The 16,657-nt window shown below is 46.9% G+C and overlaps 1 protein-coding gene across 2 annotated transcripts in view; it reads left to right on the top strand.

The window, feature by feature from the left end:
• hnf1a (HNF1 homeobox a) overlaps window positions 1–16,657 on the top strand; it is a 165,634-nt gene that overhangs the window by 79,499 nt on the left and 69,478 nt on the right. For both annotated transcript variants that reach the window (XM_080208440.1, XM_080208442.1), the window contains exon 5: window positions 5,818–5,975. In XM_080208440.1, the coding sequence (XP_080064566.1) occupies window positions 5,818–5,975 (158 nt within the window). The remainder of the gene's footprint in view (window positions 1–5,817; window positions 5,976–16,657) is intronic.

The following is a 16,657-nucleotide window of genomic DNA, read 5'->3' as shown; positions in this document are numbered from 1 at the left end:
ATATCCCACTCAGCTTAACCAACCTACACAAGTGTCTATGCTTCACGTGAGCCCCTGTCACCTTTCTTAATCTCACCCTCTCAGCATATCCATCTGTTCTTTCTCTCTCATCAATTATCTAACTTCCCCCTTGCATGCTTCAACCACTCCTTCAGTACTTGTCTAATTCATAATACTCTTTTGGGTTAACTGCCTGAATTTCCTATTGGAATTATTAGTGGTTGTTTTATATCGATAACCTTCCGTTTGGACCTCATCATAAAGCGGAGGTTTTTTTTACCTCTGTGTCAGCACCAAAGCCACTCTGTATTTTTCTGACCAGACAGCCAGTTTAGGTTGGTTCATCTGGATGGTGGCAGCTTAAGAAAATGTAGGAAGGGAAATCATGGAAAGATCAGTGCCTGGCAGAAATGGGAAGCAGGAAGGATGTTACCTGGAAGCACAGGTTAAAGGACAAAGTAAAGAGAATTGCAAAATTAACATAGTACATAAAACTTACATTAAATTGGAAAGTGAGTGATCAGTAGCTTCTGTTCCACCCAAGACGTTGGCTCCATTTTTTCTCCACAGATGTTGTCAGACCAGCTGAGATTTTCCAGCATCTTGGTTCTGTTCCCTGTATTGTTGAAGCAGTCCAGCTTTTACACAATGCATGGAAATACCAACATTTACATTGCACAGTAGAACATTGGCATTGCTCAGAAGCTCTGCATTCTGGGGACTTTGCTAAAATGTCAGCCAGATAATTGAAAGGCTACCAGTGCACCTTTCATAATTCCTATAGCCCCTTTCAGAGATCTACACCAATGCTGAGTCATTATAACAACCTTGCCCCGTTAGGGGCGGCGCAGTGGTTAGCACTGTTGCCTCACAACGTCATAGACCCGGGTTCGATTGCAGCCTTGGCTCACTGTCTGTGTGGTGTTTGCACTTTCTCCCAGAGCCTGCGTGGGTTTCGTCTGGGTGCTTCAGTTTCCTCCCACAGTCCAAAAATGTGCAGGTTGGGTGGATTAGGTGACATTAAGGGGCTGTGCTAAATTGCCCCTTAATGTCAGGATGATTGTCAGGGTAAATATGTGGGGTTACGGGGATAGGACCTGGGTAGGATTGTTGTTGGTGCAGGCTCAATGGGCCAAATGGCCTCCTCCTGCACTGTAGGGATTTTAATCACCATTGTTGATTTTTGTTGCACTGTTGTGCTTTCCTTCCTGGAATTGGCTTGTTGACAGTGTGACAAATTCCACATTGCGTTGCTGACTTTCTTGAACTGAGCCGCTTTGTAAATTTATTTCGTATTTTAGTAAAATGCACTCTCAGTCGAAACTGCGGAATGGTTCGGAATGTGAATCCAGGTACAAGTGCTGATTAATTAGCTTCAGCACTTCCTTCTCATTGTTAAAGTCTGTTGTGCAGCGATACCAAACTCAAAGGCCCATCCTTATTGTTCACCTCGCTAAAGACTGCTCCTCTTTACTGACTCAACCTGTGTGAGGAGATAAGAATGTATTCATCATGCGGGCCACTGCTGAGCAGTTAATCAGGAATCCGAGAGTTGCAGTGTTGCACACTGGCCTCTCATCTCGGGTACTGGCTCAGGATGAAAGTTCTTCTGTCTGCCAGCTCTAGGAATCATGTATGAAACATACTCGTCAATCTGAATCCAGTTGCTGACAATATAAAATTGGACTGTCATTTGGAGGGACCTAAGGATGGTTGCTATGGATATACATACTTTATACAACCATAGAAAATAGGAACAGGAGTAGGCCAGTCAGTTCACTGAGCCTGCGCAATCTGATCACTTACACTCCCTCTAAATACATCTTGATGCCTTTAGTGTCTAGAAATTTATTTATTTTCTTTTTAAATACCTGGCCTCCACAGTCTTCTGTGGTAGCGCGTTCCACCATCCACTGAGTAAAGAAGTTTTCTCCTCATCTCCGTCCTCAGTGACCTGCTCCATATCCTGATACTGTGACCCCCTTGTTTTAGACCTCTCCCCCCACCCCACCATCAGCCCTGTATCCCGTCTGTTCAGCTTCAGTTCCCAAGGTTGATTGCTGCTCCGTAATAAACAACTCATTTCAGCGACAGAAGCTGATTGAGAAATAAAGAAAATCTTCTCAGAGTTCCCGCTCCTGGGAGGAAGAATGTGTAACAGTCTTGCCAAGGCCGGTCTTCCGTCACCAACACCCTTTATCTGCGGTGTGCATGAGCTACCGCTTCTGTGGCTACAGTGTACAGGTCAAGCCCCATAGTCCTTTGACTGCCAGCCTGGATGGAGCCAACTTGTTTTAAACACCCCTGCCATTGCCCCTTCTCTATAGGACAAGCCTCCACTTACTTAATAGAAGAGCTTGTACTCTAAGGGGTGCGCAGGGAGATCTATTGATGATTTAGGAGTGGGCACCCTGCCCAGCTTATGTTTTTTCCCTCTGTGGTCCTAAGCTATGGAGCTTCAGTAGGCAAGCTGGAACCTTGCTGGCACCAACACAACATCCGATTTAACTCCCATTTTGTAATTCTGCTGGATAAACCCTTGTACTTAATTCTGAATCACAGTCAATTATTTCTCAGCTTCCTTCAGTGTGTACAAAGCAATCCTTCCAATCCCATCAAGCCTTTAGCAGTGAGTACGTCATTAACGCACTGATGCTTGAGCTCATAATAAGACAAAGTGATGTTTTAATTTCTTTGATTTGATTTATTATTATCAAATGTATTAGAATACAGTGAAAAGTATTGTTTCTTTACAGATAAGGCATACCATTCATAGTGAAGGAAATGAGAGAGTGCAGAATGTAGTGTTACAGTCATTGTTAGGGTGTAAAGAAAGATCAAAACTTTATGTGAGGTAGTTTCATTCAATAGTCTGATGGCAGCAGGGAAGAAGCTGTTCTTGAGTCGGTTGGTATGTGTCCTCAGATTTTTGTATCTTTTGCCCGAAGGAAGAAGATGGGAGAGAATATGTCCGTGGTGCATGGAATCCTTAATTATGCGGGCTGCTTTTCCAAGGCAGCAGGAAGTGTAGACAGTATCAATGGGTGGTGGTAGGGGGGAGATCTGGTTTGAGTGATGGGCTGGGCTTCATTCACGACACTGTAGTTTCTTGCGGTCTTGGGGAGAGCAGGAGCTTTACTAAGCTGTGCTTTCTATGGTGCATCTGTAAAAATTGGTGAGGGTCGTAGTGGACATAGCAATCTTAACTATAGTGTCAGCATGGGGGTACCAGGACAGTTTTTTGGCGATCCGGACACCTAAAAAACTTGAAGCCCTTGACCATCTCTACGTCATCCCCGTTGATGTAAACAGGGGCATGTTCTCCACTACGCTTCCTGAAGTCAGTGACTATTTCCTTCGTTTTGTTGACTTTGAGGGAGAGATTATTGTTATTGCACTTAAAATGTATGTATCCTTTGGCGATTTTGGTGCTGGTAAAGGTCACTTCTTCCCTCCGTGTAGCAGCAGCAGGTTAGGTACCGTATGGGTTAGATGCTGAGCAATGCTCCTTCTCGTTACCTCAGCAATGTGCTCCCACACAATGTCAGCACACCACTTCCTCTTGCACCAAAATGACATTTATATTTGCTGTACTAACGTGTCAATGTTTTAATTCAATGATGGTGCCACAGCCTCAAGGTTGGGGGGGGGGGGGGGGGGGGGGGGGTGGTGGGGGGCGGGGGGGTGCGGCGCACTTTAGATCGGAGTTGAGGAGGAACTTCTTCACTCAAAGGGTGGTGAATCTCTGGAATTCTCTGCCCGTTGAAGTGGTGGAGGCTACCTCGCTAAATATATTTAATTCACGGGTAGATAGGTTTCTGATAGACAAGGGAATTAAGGGTTATGGGGAGAAAGCGGGAAAGTGGAACTGATCCACTTCAGATCAGCCATGATCTTAATGAATGGCGGGGCAGGCTCGAAAGGCTAGATGGCCTATTCCTGCTCCTATTTCTTATGTTCTTAGTCCTTATTTAGATCTGTCTCAATTTGTCTGGATTGAAGGTAGTTTGGTGCTATGGACCTGGACTAATTGGATAGAGACTGTCAGATTCATTTCACCAAGCTACCTGGCATCCTCTGTAGAGTGACTTGCAGCATGGACAGGGTTCAAACCCAGCTCCTGGACATAGGAGGGCAGAGTGCTCACTTACCGTAACTAAAATAGCAGCCCATCTCTCTCATGGAATTTGACCAATTCTGTGACTAGTTTTGGAAGTGGAGAAATGTCTTAATCCACGTTTGGGAGAGGTGAGTAGCCAGCGGGAAAGTTAAAAGGAAGTCAGTGTGAATCTCGACTGTTCTGAGTTGTTGGGCCAAGTGATCTGCTGAATGTCACAAGTTTCAAATTTGTGAAAAATCAAACCATAGTGAATGTAATTTGCTGGGTTCAGCATTACCTATCCTAATATTTATCATCCCAATCGATAGATATTCACAAAATCGCTGGGTAATTGGAGTTTGGCACATCTCAGCCCATTCACCTTGGGCAGGGATAGAGACTTGACAGAGTCAAATCACTCCAAAGTTTTGTAACATATATTGTGAATTATTTTCCTCTTGATTTCTGATGCTTCCTCCATAAACCCTTCATGGTTCAGTCCACTGCCTTAACAACCCGCTGAAAGTCTAATTAACCAAGAGCTTTCAGCCACCTCCCGTGACTCTCCCTCCTGTTGTGTTTCAGCATTCATTCCTTTATCTAATGTATTTATTTAACATCGGCCCCATCCCCCTCAACTGCTTACTCTGCAATTTCCTCTGGAATATTTATAAAGTCTATATAAACACAATTTCTTCTTGAATCTATTTTATTCCATACTTGATCTCAGATATATGATCTAAGAAGGATGGCACGATGGCACAGTGGTTAGCAATGCTGCCTCACAGTGCTACGAACCTGGATTCGATTCCCGGCCTCACTGTCTGTATGGAGTTTGCACATTCTCTCGGTGTCTGCATGGGTTTCCTCCGGGTGTTCCGGTTTCCTCCGGGTGTTCCAGTTTCCTCCCACAGTGCAGGTTGTGCAGGTTAGGTGGATTGGCCTTGGAAAATTGCCCCTTCGTGTCAGGGGAACTGGCAGGGTAAATACGTGGGGTTACAGGGATAGGGTGGGTGGGATTGTGATCTTTGTAAACTTGATGGGCTGAATGACCTCTTTCTGCACTGCAGGGATTCTATGATTCTAAGATATTGTTAGCAGCAGTATTGAAAGTGGATATCTGTACTCAGTATTGTTTGCTGAAGTCAGTGAAATCCACACTAAAAGATAACCGCTGTGACATGACAAATTTATCAAAAAGTACTTTGAAGTTTATAAATGTGAAATGATGTGGCCAGTTACATGGCCAACTTTCCTGTATCCTTCAAGCATCTTAAAGTTTTAAGTTTATTTATTAGTGTCACAAATAAGGCTTACATTCACACTGCAATGAAGTTACTGTGAAAATCTGCACACTCTGGCACCAGTTCAGGTACATTGAGGGAGAATTTAGCCTGGCCAATGCACTTAATCAGCACTTTCAGACTGTGGGAGGAAACTTGAGCACTCAGAGGAAACCCATGCAGACACGGGGAGAACGTGCAGACTCTGGGAAGTTGGGAATCGAATCTAGGTCCTTGACACTGTGAGGCAGCAGTGCTAACCACTGTGCCACCGTGCTGCCCAATTGTCTTGACAACTAAAAGAAAGGGCTGCACTCAACATCTGACCCTCAGTGTCCATTGTCCCCACAGGATGTCTCTTGGGCTGATACTTTCTACTCAATGATGAGTGGTTTCAGTAAGTCCCCTAATTTCTCCTTTCTTTTCCTACGACAGGAGTAAGGTACGGGCAGCAGGCATCCAATGATGTGGTGCCTCCATCTGTTAGTCACCAGGGCAACAGCACTATGGTGACAACTCACACTGTACTCCAACCTGTTTCTCCTCCTGGCCTGGAACCAAGCCATAGCTTGTTGACTACGGATACCAAACTGGTAAGTGTGTCAGGACTGATAGAATCATGATGGTTTATGTAGGATGATGCTGTCATCACCGGATAACAGTGATAGTCCACAGGCTCTACCCTCGAACACTCTGCTCTTATCAGGCATTGTGATACTTGGTTGCTTTATAAACCTGTATAGCGGAATTTTTCAGCCCCGCCAAAGTCAATGGACTTTCAAACAGCTCGCTGCATTTTCTGACCCCAGATCCAGCCATGATAGAGCTGGAAAATCTCACCCCAGGTTTCCGCTCAAAACCTGAAGCTTGACAGAAACCCCTTCTGTCATTATGCATAATGGTTGTTATTATAGATGCTGTGTCAGCTTAAACTGAGCACATGTTGAATTGTGGGGTGAATATTTGCCCCTCTGATGTGTTGAAGGCCAGGCAGCTGGGGAGAAGGGGGCTAGGGAATGTAAAATGAAGCAGGTAGCTAATCCAGCGTCCTGCTGCCCACCCTGATCTGTATCTTGTATTATTGGTTAAGATGTGGAGATGCTGGCGTTGGATTGGGGTGGGCACTGTAAAAAGTCTCACAACACCAGGTTAAACTCCAATAGGTTTATTTGGTAGCACAAGCTTTCGGAGCGCTGTTCCTTTATCACTCACCTGACGAAGGGGCAGCGCTCCAAAAGCTTGTGTTACCAAATAAACCTGTTGGACTTTAACCTGGTGTTGTGAGACTTCTTACTGGGATTGATTAAGTCCTTGGGTCTACTGGGGCTGTTAAGTGGCCAACTAATGGCTACTTGAGGATCTCATTCCACCCACATCCTCTGCAGTAATGTGTGCAGCTGGGCAAGACAAACAGGAGGTGACTAGCCCGACAGATTTTACCGCATGGGCTAAACGCAGGTAGGAAGGGGTAGGGATGCCTCCATCGCGGACTATCGGTGGTAGCCCAAGCCCAGATTGTAACACCCCCCCCCTCCCCCCCCCCCCATCCCCAAAGTGCCTCCTCACCAGACCCCAAGCCTTCACTCCCTCTTTACCCTCCTATCTCCTTGGGATCTCCAGTCCCTGCCTGACCAGACTGCCTGGTCTTACCAAGTTTGGGATATCCTTCCTTCCTTCCAGGGCATTGTTTGCAGTCCAGCAGTGGCACTGCCATCTTCTGATGCCATTGGGAGTATGGAGCTGCCAGCCAGCCAGATTGATCATGCTGGCAAACATCCTGAAGGACGAAGCAGCTCAGGGGAGAGCCTGCCCTGCCCTTCACCCAGAATTCCCCAACTGCAGACAATCCAGCTATGCCTTCTGTATTTATTCACTGATGTTGGAAGTGGTTAAGGAACCCATGATCCAGTAAGGTGTAATTCAGAGCACCTAGAGTTCCTGCAGTGCAGAAGGAGACCATTCGGCCCATCAAGTCTGCACCGACCACAATCCTACCCAAGCCCTATTCCTGTAACCACATATATACTCTGCTAATCCCGCTAACCCTAAGGGGCAATTTAGCATGGCCAATCAACCTAACCCGCACATCTTTCGGACTTTGGGAGGAAACTGGAGCACCTGGAGGAAACCCATGCAGACACGGGGAGAATGTGCAGCCTCCACATAGACAGTGACCCGAGGCTGGAATTGGGAGTGCAGAGGAGGTTTACTAGGCTGATACCGGAGTTGAGGGGGTTGAGCTATGAGGAGAGGCTGAATAAACTAGGCTTGTACTCGTTAGAGTTTAGAAGAATGAGGGGAGATCTCATTGAGACATATAAGATGATGAATGGGATGGATAGGATAGAGGTGGAGAGACTCTTGCCGCTCAGAAAGGACAGTAGGACTAGGGGGCACAGCCTCAAGATAAAGGGGGGGCAGTTTAGAACGGAGTTGAGGAGGAACTTCTTCACTCAAAGGGTGGTGAATCTCTGGAATTCTCTGACCGTTGAAGTGGTGGAGGCTGCCTCGCTAAATATTTTTAAGACGCGGGTTGATGGGTTTTTGATAAGCAAGGGGATTAAGGGTTATGGGGAGAGGGCGGGAATGTGGAACTGAGCCACGACAGATCAGCTATGATCTTATTGAATGGTGGGGCAGGCTCGAAGGGCTAGATGGCCTACTCCTGCTCCTATTTCTTATGTTCTTATGTTCCCTGATGCTGTGAAGCAGCAGTGCTAACCACTGTGCTACCTATTAAAAGCATTGAAAATTTTGAGAGATAGTGTATGCAAAATAATTATTTTCTACAAATTGTCATGATGTTGGTGAAGATGATTGAAACTTTAATGTGAAGAGCTTCTGAAACCCATTGAGCTGTTTCCAAAATTCCATTAACCCTTCAAGACCTCGTGTTTATTTTTACCATTTTGCTTCATTCACACCAGTTTCCTAGCAACATTATTTTTATGTGCAATGTTCCTCAGTGAGAAAGGATGTCAAGAGTGGGCCACACCTGAGCTAGTGACATAGAATGATATTGAAGCTAGGTGGAGGGTGGAATCTTGTGGAGGTGACCAGGGTTACAGGTGCTGGTTGGAGAGAACCAGTGAGTGAGCCCCAGGACACCTCTGTTTAGGAAGACCCTCCACATCTTGTTCCACTCAGGCACGTGCGAGGCCAGCAACAGATCTTCCCCACAGGATCGAGGACCTCAGGGTGGAAGTCCAAGCTGCCGAGAGATAGTGGCCAACCAGAGGCTGAGCACCAGTGCTGCTGCCATTACTACAACTACCTGAGGCCTAGTATCACCACAACAGGGGAAGGGGCTAGCTCCCAGTGTACTCATCACTAACCTCCTTTGCCTTCCCATCTCTGTGTGTCCGCTTCAAAAATCTTCATTTTGTAAACCTGTACACCATCCCTGCTGCCTCTGGCAGTCTGAAGTCCCAGGTCTCACTCTGCTAGGCCAGTGGTGGCAGAGCGCTTTAGAATTCTCTTCTTAAATTCTTTTGCCTTCAAAATCTACCTCTTCAATGGGGTCAGCTTCCGGATAATCCTCCCATTTCATGTTCCCTTTCTTTACCTCCAAGTTGGTGGGGCTAATTTTAACCTTAAACCTGCCAAGTGGAAACTGGTAGGATTGGAAATGGGTCCAGCCCAGAGCTATCCTCTTCCCATTCACCCACCCATATGCACACACACACAAACACTTTCTCTCTCACACACACACACACACACGCTCTGTCTCTCTCTCTCACACACAGACACACACACACATACGCATGCAGGCACACACACATGCACTCTCTCTCTAACACAGACACATACGCCCACTCTCCTCACAAGCACACATGCACACTCTATCTCTTCCTCACACACAGACACACACAATCCACAGACGCGCGCGCACACACACAGACACAGACACACACACACACGCACACACTCATACACACATACTCGCATTCTCTTTCTCTCTCATACGCACATATGCATGCACAGGCCCACCCAAATGCACACATAGATACATGTACGCACACACAAGTGCACAGATGTACACACATGCGCATTCTCTGTCTAACACATGCATGCACACACACACACTCCCTCTCTCTCTGTCTCTCTCTCTCTCACACACGCAGACACACACACACACACAGAAACACAGGCAGGAACACATGAACACACATGCACAGACACATGCATACATGCACAAACACATGCATACAGACGCGCACAGAAACATGCGCAGAGTCACACACATACACACATATATGCATACAAACACACGCAGGAACACATGAACACATGCACAGACACATGCATACAAGCATGCACACGGAAACACACGCGCACAGTCACTCTCTCTCTCACACACACACACACACACACACACACACACACACACACACACACACACACACACACACACACCCCCTGACTGCCTGTGTTTCAGTGTGATCACTAAGTGTGTGTATGGCTACATCTGGAACCAGCAGAAAACCGTGCCACTTATCGGCAAAGATCACTGCCGGGTTTCCTGCTGGCTGGACCAGCTAGGACAGCCCTCTCATACACTGACTTATTACTTAGAGTCAGAAATGAAGACTGTCATCTTCCAGTGACAAGTCCCGGTGACATTAATGAAGCAGACAGTTTGCGCAGTCACTAACAGCATTGTGGAGCTCTGGAGGTGAAGGACAAAGTGTCCAATTAATTAAAATTGGAATTAATTAGAATTAACTAGATGAATTAATTTGGCGTCCTGACTGTGACAAAGATAAACTTTCTCTCCTCGTCCATCTCGATCTGTCTGTAACTTTTGACACAGTTGATCTGCACTAATCTCCTTGAACACCTCGCCACTGTTCCTCAGCTGTGGGGACACCGGGCTGAATCCATTTATCTTTAATCGTGAAATGTGGATGTCACTGTCCTGGCCAGCATTTGTTGCTTATCCCTCATTACCCTTGAGAAGGTGGTAGTGAGCTCCCTTCTTGACCCAGTACAGTCCACGTGGTGTAGGTATACACACAGCACTGTTAGGAAGAGAGTTCCAGGATTTTATCCAGCGACAGTGAAGGAACAGCGATATATTTCCAAGTCAGGGTGGTGTATGATTTGGAGGAGTATTTGGAAGTGGTGGCATTCCCATGCATTTGCCGTCCCTTTGCGTCTGCGGGGTACAGGTCACAGGTTTGGAAGGTGCTGGCAAAGGAGCTTTGGTGAGTTGCTGCAGTGCATCTTGTGTATGGTACACACTGCTGCTACTGGATGGTGGAGGGAGTGAATGTTTAAGTTGGTGGATGGAAAGTCAGTCAACTGGGCTGCTTTTTACTGGATCGTGTTGAACTTCTTGAGTGTTGTTGGAGCTGCACCCATCCAGGCAAGTGGGGAGTATTCCATCAGACTCCTGACTTGTGCCTTGTAGATGGTGGACTGGCTCTGGGGAGTCAGGAGGCCAGTTAGTGCCTGTAGAATTCCACCTCAGATCTGCTCTTGTTGCCACAATATTTACTTTGGCTGGAGTATCACCTGAACTAGCTTCTCTTCCTGATTCTACCCATTACCTCTGGTGTCCCTGAAGGATCCAACCTCAGCCCCCTCTTATTGAGATAGTAGGTGGCACAGTGGTTAGCACTGCTGCCTTGCAGCGCCAGGAACCCGGGTTTGATTCCTGGCTTGGGTCACTGTCTGTGTGGAGTCTGCATGTTCTCCCTGTGTCTGCATGGTTTTCCTCCCACAGTCCGAAAAACGTGCTGGTTAGGGTGCATTGGCCATGCTAAATTCTCCCTCAGTGCACCCGAACTGGCGCCGTAGTATGGGGACTTGGGGGGTTTTCACAGTAACTTCATTGCAGTGTTAATGTAAGCCAACTTGTGACAGTGATATATAAACTTAAACGTATTGCCCCTCCCATGACATCATTCACAGTGTCAGCTTCCACAGACTCCCTAATGACTCCCAGCTCTACCTCACCAACACCTCTCAACTCCCCCACTATTGCTAAATAATTGAACTATTTACTCTTCATCTGAATGCTGGATGAGCAGAAATTTCCTCTAATTAAATACTAGGACTGCTGAAACCATTGTTTTCAGTCTCTGCTGCAAACACCCATCCCTTGCTACCAACTCCATCCCATACCTTGGCAGACTGTCTGAGACTGAACCAGACCAATCTCAATCTTGGTGCATTATTTGATCCAGAGATGGATTTCTGACCACATGCCTGCACCTCTGTATCATATAATCCCTATAGTGCAGAACGGGGCCATTTGGCCCATCGAGTCTGACCGACTCTCTGAGTATCTTACCCATGCCCTCTTGTAACCCCAGACATTTACCATGGCTAATCCATCTAACCTGCACATCTTTGGACTGTGGGAGGAAACTGGAGCATCTGGAGGAAACCCATGTAGACACAGGGAGAATGTGGAAACTCCACACAGACATTGACCCAAGGCCAGAATTGAACCTGGGGTCGCCTGTGTGGAGTCTGCATGTTCTCCCTGTGTCTGCATGGATTTCCTCCGGGTGCTCTGGTTTCCTCCCACAGTCTGAAAGATGTACTTGTTAGACATATTGGCCATGCTAAATTCTCCCTCAGTGTACCCGAGCAGGGATCTTCACAATAATTTCATTGCAGTGTGAATGTAAGCCTACTTGTGACACTAATGAATAAATTTAAACTTAGTGGGAAATGCAGGGACTGTTTTACACCAGCAAACACAACAGGGATTTTTAAAATTAATCTATGGGATGCAGCCAGCATTATTGCCCATCCCTAATTGCTCTTGAACAGAATGTCTTGCCAGGCCATTTCAGAGGGCAGTTAAGAGTCAGCTATGGTGGGATTTGAACCCAGGTCTTGGATTACTGGTCCAGTGACTTCCAGAAAGACAGAACAAACACCAAGAACGTGAAAGCAGTTAACTGTGAGAAATAGGATCCAAGATACCAGGCAAACTTCCTGCTCTTCTTCAAATAGTCATAGATTCCTACAGTGCAGAAGGAGGCCATTTGGCCCATTGAGTCTGCATCAATCACAATCCTACCCAGACCCTATCCTCATAACCCATGCATTTACCCGAGCTAGTCCCTCTGACACTAAGGGACAATTTATCATGGCCAATTCACCTAACCTGCACATCTTTGGAGTGTGGGAGGAAACCAGAGCACCCGGAGGAAACCCACGCAGGCATGGGGAGAATGTGCAAACTCAACACAGACAGGGACCCAAACCAGGACTCAAACCTGGGTCCCTGGCGTTGTGAGGCAGCAGTGCTAACCACTGTGCTACTGTGCCACCTGGTCTCGGCAACTTCAATGATCACAGCCTTAAATCCCAGACAAGAACGGCTGCTGACTGAAGCAAGCTGAGTCTCTTATCCTTTTGAACTCAGAGGGAGGGGTGTTTGCTCACATCAGCGACGCTGCGCCGTTGTACTTTTACCGCCCTGAGTTCTTTGTGCAGACTGTTTGAGGAGCTGTGCCAAGTTGAATAGGCCCGGATGAGCCCTTCAGACAGAATCAAACAGAAGCAAACATTTTTGGGTTCTGCTCATGTTACTCAGCTCCAGAACTTGAGCTGCTGTGTCTGAACTTGGTTGTGTTCCTGAAACGACACTCCTGTCGCAACACAACACTCACGAAGGTCAGAGTCCAGCCGAAGAGAAAGTCAGGCAATTATCCTCATTATTCCTTTTCTGCTCCCACTACTGGAATGAGGTGGTGATAAGTGTTGTTTCTCAAAATAATTTCAACGCAGGTGCGAAAGATACGATGGAATGCTTGGCACAGCCTCCGGTTGAAGGAATTCTCCAGTAAAACAATGGGTTAAAACCGGGCTGTGCAATGTCAGTAACACTTGTTCTACAAAAGCAGACTAAGTGCCATACCATTCTGTCTGGGAGCTCACCCAAAAAAGAAGGTGCGATTCGCTCCCCTTTTCACGCTCGGTTGGCACTTGGAATTTGTTTGGTAAGATCGCCAACGCCCCCCCCCCCCCCTTTGTGTTACATCAATTGTGTCATTCTTAATTTTTATTTTGAACTCTATTTTATCACCACTACCATTGCCTGACTGGTCCCTACTGATTCTGAAGGAAGTGAATGAGTAAAAGTTTTCATTCCTTCCCTGCCTCTAGTTTGCATCCTTTGGGGAACTGTGCTCATCAAGTTGAAGGATGTTAGGAATGCAGTATCTGCCAATTTCAGCATCTATTATTCCAAATGAGCAGTCCCCGGAAGGAAAAGTAAATCTCTGCAGAAGCTGGAAATCTGAAGTAAATCATTAGATTTATAACCTCTTCCTCTGGTGTCACCTCCCAGTGGAATCCTCTTCTCCATGTCTATCCTACCAAACTCTTCCATAATTGTAAAGACCTTGATCATGCCACCTTTTGGTCTTCTATCTTTTAGAGAAAACAGTCTCAGCCCATTCAAACTTTTTTAATAGTTTATGTTCTTGGTTCTGGTATCCTTCTTAAAGATTTTTTATACTTTCTCATATGCCCCATATTCTTTAATATGGAGCCCTGAGTAACCTAAATAAGGTTCTTTGCAAGTTTAACATATCTGCTTTGCAATGTTTTCTCTCTAGAAGTGTGCCGCAGTGTGCTGGTGGCCTCTTGATGTATATTTATAACCCTCTTTGATGGGAAACTGCCTGAAGTTCAGCTTTTAGTGAGGGTGAGCCCTTAATTTACACAGGGAGCAGTTTCCTGTCCAACTGGAGCCAGTGGAGGTAGTAGTGGAGGTGGGTCCAATTGACTGGACCATGGCAGCCAACACTAAAGCTGCTGATAGTCCTGAGGGAGAGACCTGTGCCAAATACACAGGGCAGCAAGATGTCTAACTGGAGGCCAGACAGCCATGAGGGAGTGAAGGATGGTCCTCTTCATAGAGAGTGGCAGGAGGAGGCTGCCTCGTCCTGTACAAGGACACCTCTCTGTTCACCATCTTCTCTCCCTGCCTCCAAATCCTCCTCCTGTCTCACCTGCTGCTCTTTCCCTGCTGAGCTTTCCAAGGCCCCACTATCATCAGGATCCTGACCTCTGGAGAGCCATGTTATGATGTCTGCAACACATTGTCACAGTGGCCCAAGATCTTTGCAAGAGGCAATTCCAAGCACCTGCCTGAGTGCCCTCTGACCCGCCACCCTCTGACCCGCTGCCCTCTGACCCACTTTCCTCTGAGTCACTGCTTTCTGAGCCTGTAATGCTCCATCAGATGTAAGTCTGATGTATTGGTGATGAGGGTGTCATCTGGGTGATATTCTAGTGTGCAGGATGCTGCAGAGCGCCACACTGACATGGACACAGATATCTGTGGCTGTCTTCTTCGAGAGTTGCAGTCTCTTTTGGCGGTGGGTCTCAATCATGTCCAAGTAGCTTTGCCTCTGCCCATAAATCCTGTGCTCTGTGTAGTATCTCCTTCTCCTTTCTGCCCCTAGTCCCTCTCCTCCAGCCTGCTGGTACCCCATGCACTATCCTTCCTGTGCAGGTCACTGCTCCTCATCTTCAATGGCTGTGATTTCTGAGGGCATGGTGCCCATTCTCAGCTGCAGCCTTGTTGATGCTCAGGTGGTATCCCCAACACCTTAACCCACTGCTCCAATGCCCATGTAATGCCAGAAGGATAGAGTTCACCTGAACCAGCAAAGTACTTAATTCTGATTCCTTCTTTGATCAGCCGGCACGGTGGCACAGAGGTTAACATGGCTGCCTCACAGCGCCAGGGACCCGGGTTTGATTCCTGGCTTGTGTCACTGTCTGTACGGACTCTGTCCATTCTCCCTGTGCCTGCGTGGGTTTCCCCCGGTTGCTCCGGGTTTCCCCCCACAGCCCAAAGATGTTCAGGTAAGGGGGACTAACCATGCTAAATTGTTCCTTAGTGCTGCAAGATGTGCAGGTTAGGGGAATTAGCCATGGTAAATACATGGGGTTACAGAGATAGGATGGGGTGGGCCTGGGTAAAGTGCTCTATCAGAGAGCTGGTGCAGACTCAATGGGCCAAATGGCCTCTTCTGCACTGTAGTGATTCTATGATTCTATCTGTGATATGAACATATAAAATAGGAGCAGAAGTAATCCATTTGGCCCCTCGAGCCTTTTGATAAGATCATGGCGGGTTAGTTTGCTTTTCTAATTCCACATTCCCGTCTACCCCCAATAAACTTTGATTCCCTTTCCCAACAGGAATCGATCCCCTTGAGCTGCTGCACCTTTAACTTTAAAGGCGCAAGTCCTTTAATCTATGAAACGCATGAATGTTCACCCTTTTATACCTTCCTTGCCTCCAATGACTTGCTCCAGATATGGTCTTTATCTGCCTCCAGCCAGGAGGATTCAGAACATGTGCAGAGATGGACTCTTAACAAACTCTTACTGCTTTAATTCTGGTTTAGGATTATGAGTGAATTTGGAGAACCTCCCCCAGCACTCGCAACCCCTGAGCCGCAGTCCTTATTAAGCATTAGCTGAATTCTGAAATGAAGACAGGGCATCTGATCTCACAAATGTCGTTTCCGTTTTATCCGTGGGTCTCCTTCCAATGCAGCCTGCAGAAATCCACCCCACAGTTTCCGAGGTGGTAACTCCCATGGGAAGTGTTTGAGACTGTTTGTTATACTGGGTGCTGGGTGGGGCGAGCAGTGAGGCAACTCTTGAAAGTTGCAGTAGAGCTTTTTGTATTGGGAAACCTTCGGAGTGAGATTTTGACCAGACAATGAGTGAGATTGTAAATCTCTTTACTTTTCTGGGGATGGGATACATCGAAGCAGGTTGCGTTTAACGTGCAAATGAGTAATCGTCATTCATACTTGGTGAGAATTGTTGGCTTGCAGATGAGTGAAGTCTGCCTGCCGGTGACCTTGTCGAACAGATGTATGCCAAAAATATACAAGTGCACAACCATATTCAGAATGGAATTCTGTACTTGCAGACTAGTTTCGGACTGTGCAACAGGATTTGAGTGAGACAGGATAGCAGTGCTGTTTCACAGCGCAACACAGTGGCACAGTGGTTAGTACTGCTGCATTACAGCACCAGGGATGCAGGTTTAGTTTTGTCCTCGGGTCACTCTCTGTGTGGAGCTTGCATGCTCTCCCCGTGCCTGTGTGGGTTTTCTCCGGGTGTTTTGGTTTCGTCCCACACTGACGTATGGGTTAGGTTGATTGACCATGCTAAATTGCCCCTTAGTGTCAGGATAAATACCTGGGGTTATGGGGATAGAGCCTGGGTGGGATTGTTGTCAGTGCAGGCTTGATGGGCCAAATGGTCTCCTTCTGCA

Source organism: Carcharhinus amblyrhynchos, chromosome 20 (genome assembly GCF_965287045.1).
Source record: "Carcharhinus amblyrhynchos chromosome 20, sCarAmb.v2.hapA, whole genome shotgun sequence".
Lineage (NCBI taxonomy): Eukaryota > Metazoa > Chordata > Chondrichthyes > Carcharhiniformes > Carcharhinidae > Carcharhinus > Carcharhinus amblyrhynchos.
Note: the sequence above shows the minus strand (reverse complement) of the source record. Positions and strands in the feature narration are given on the sequence as shown.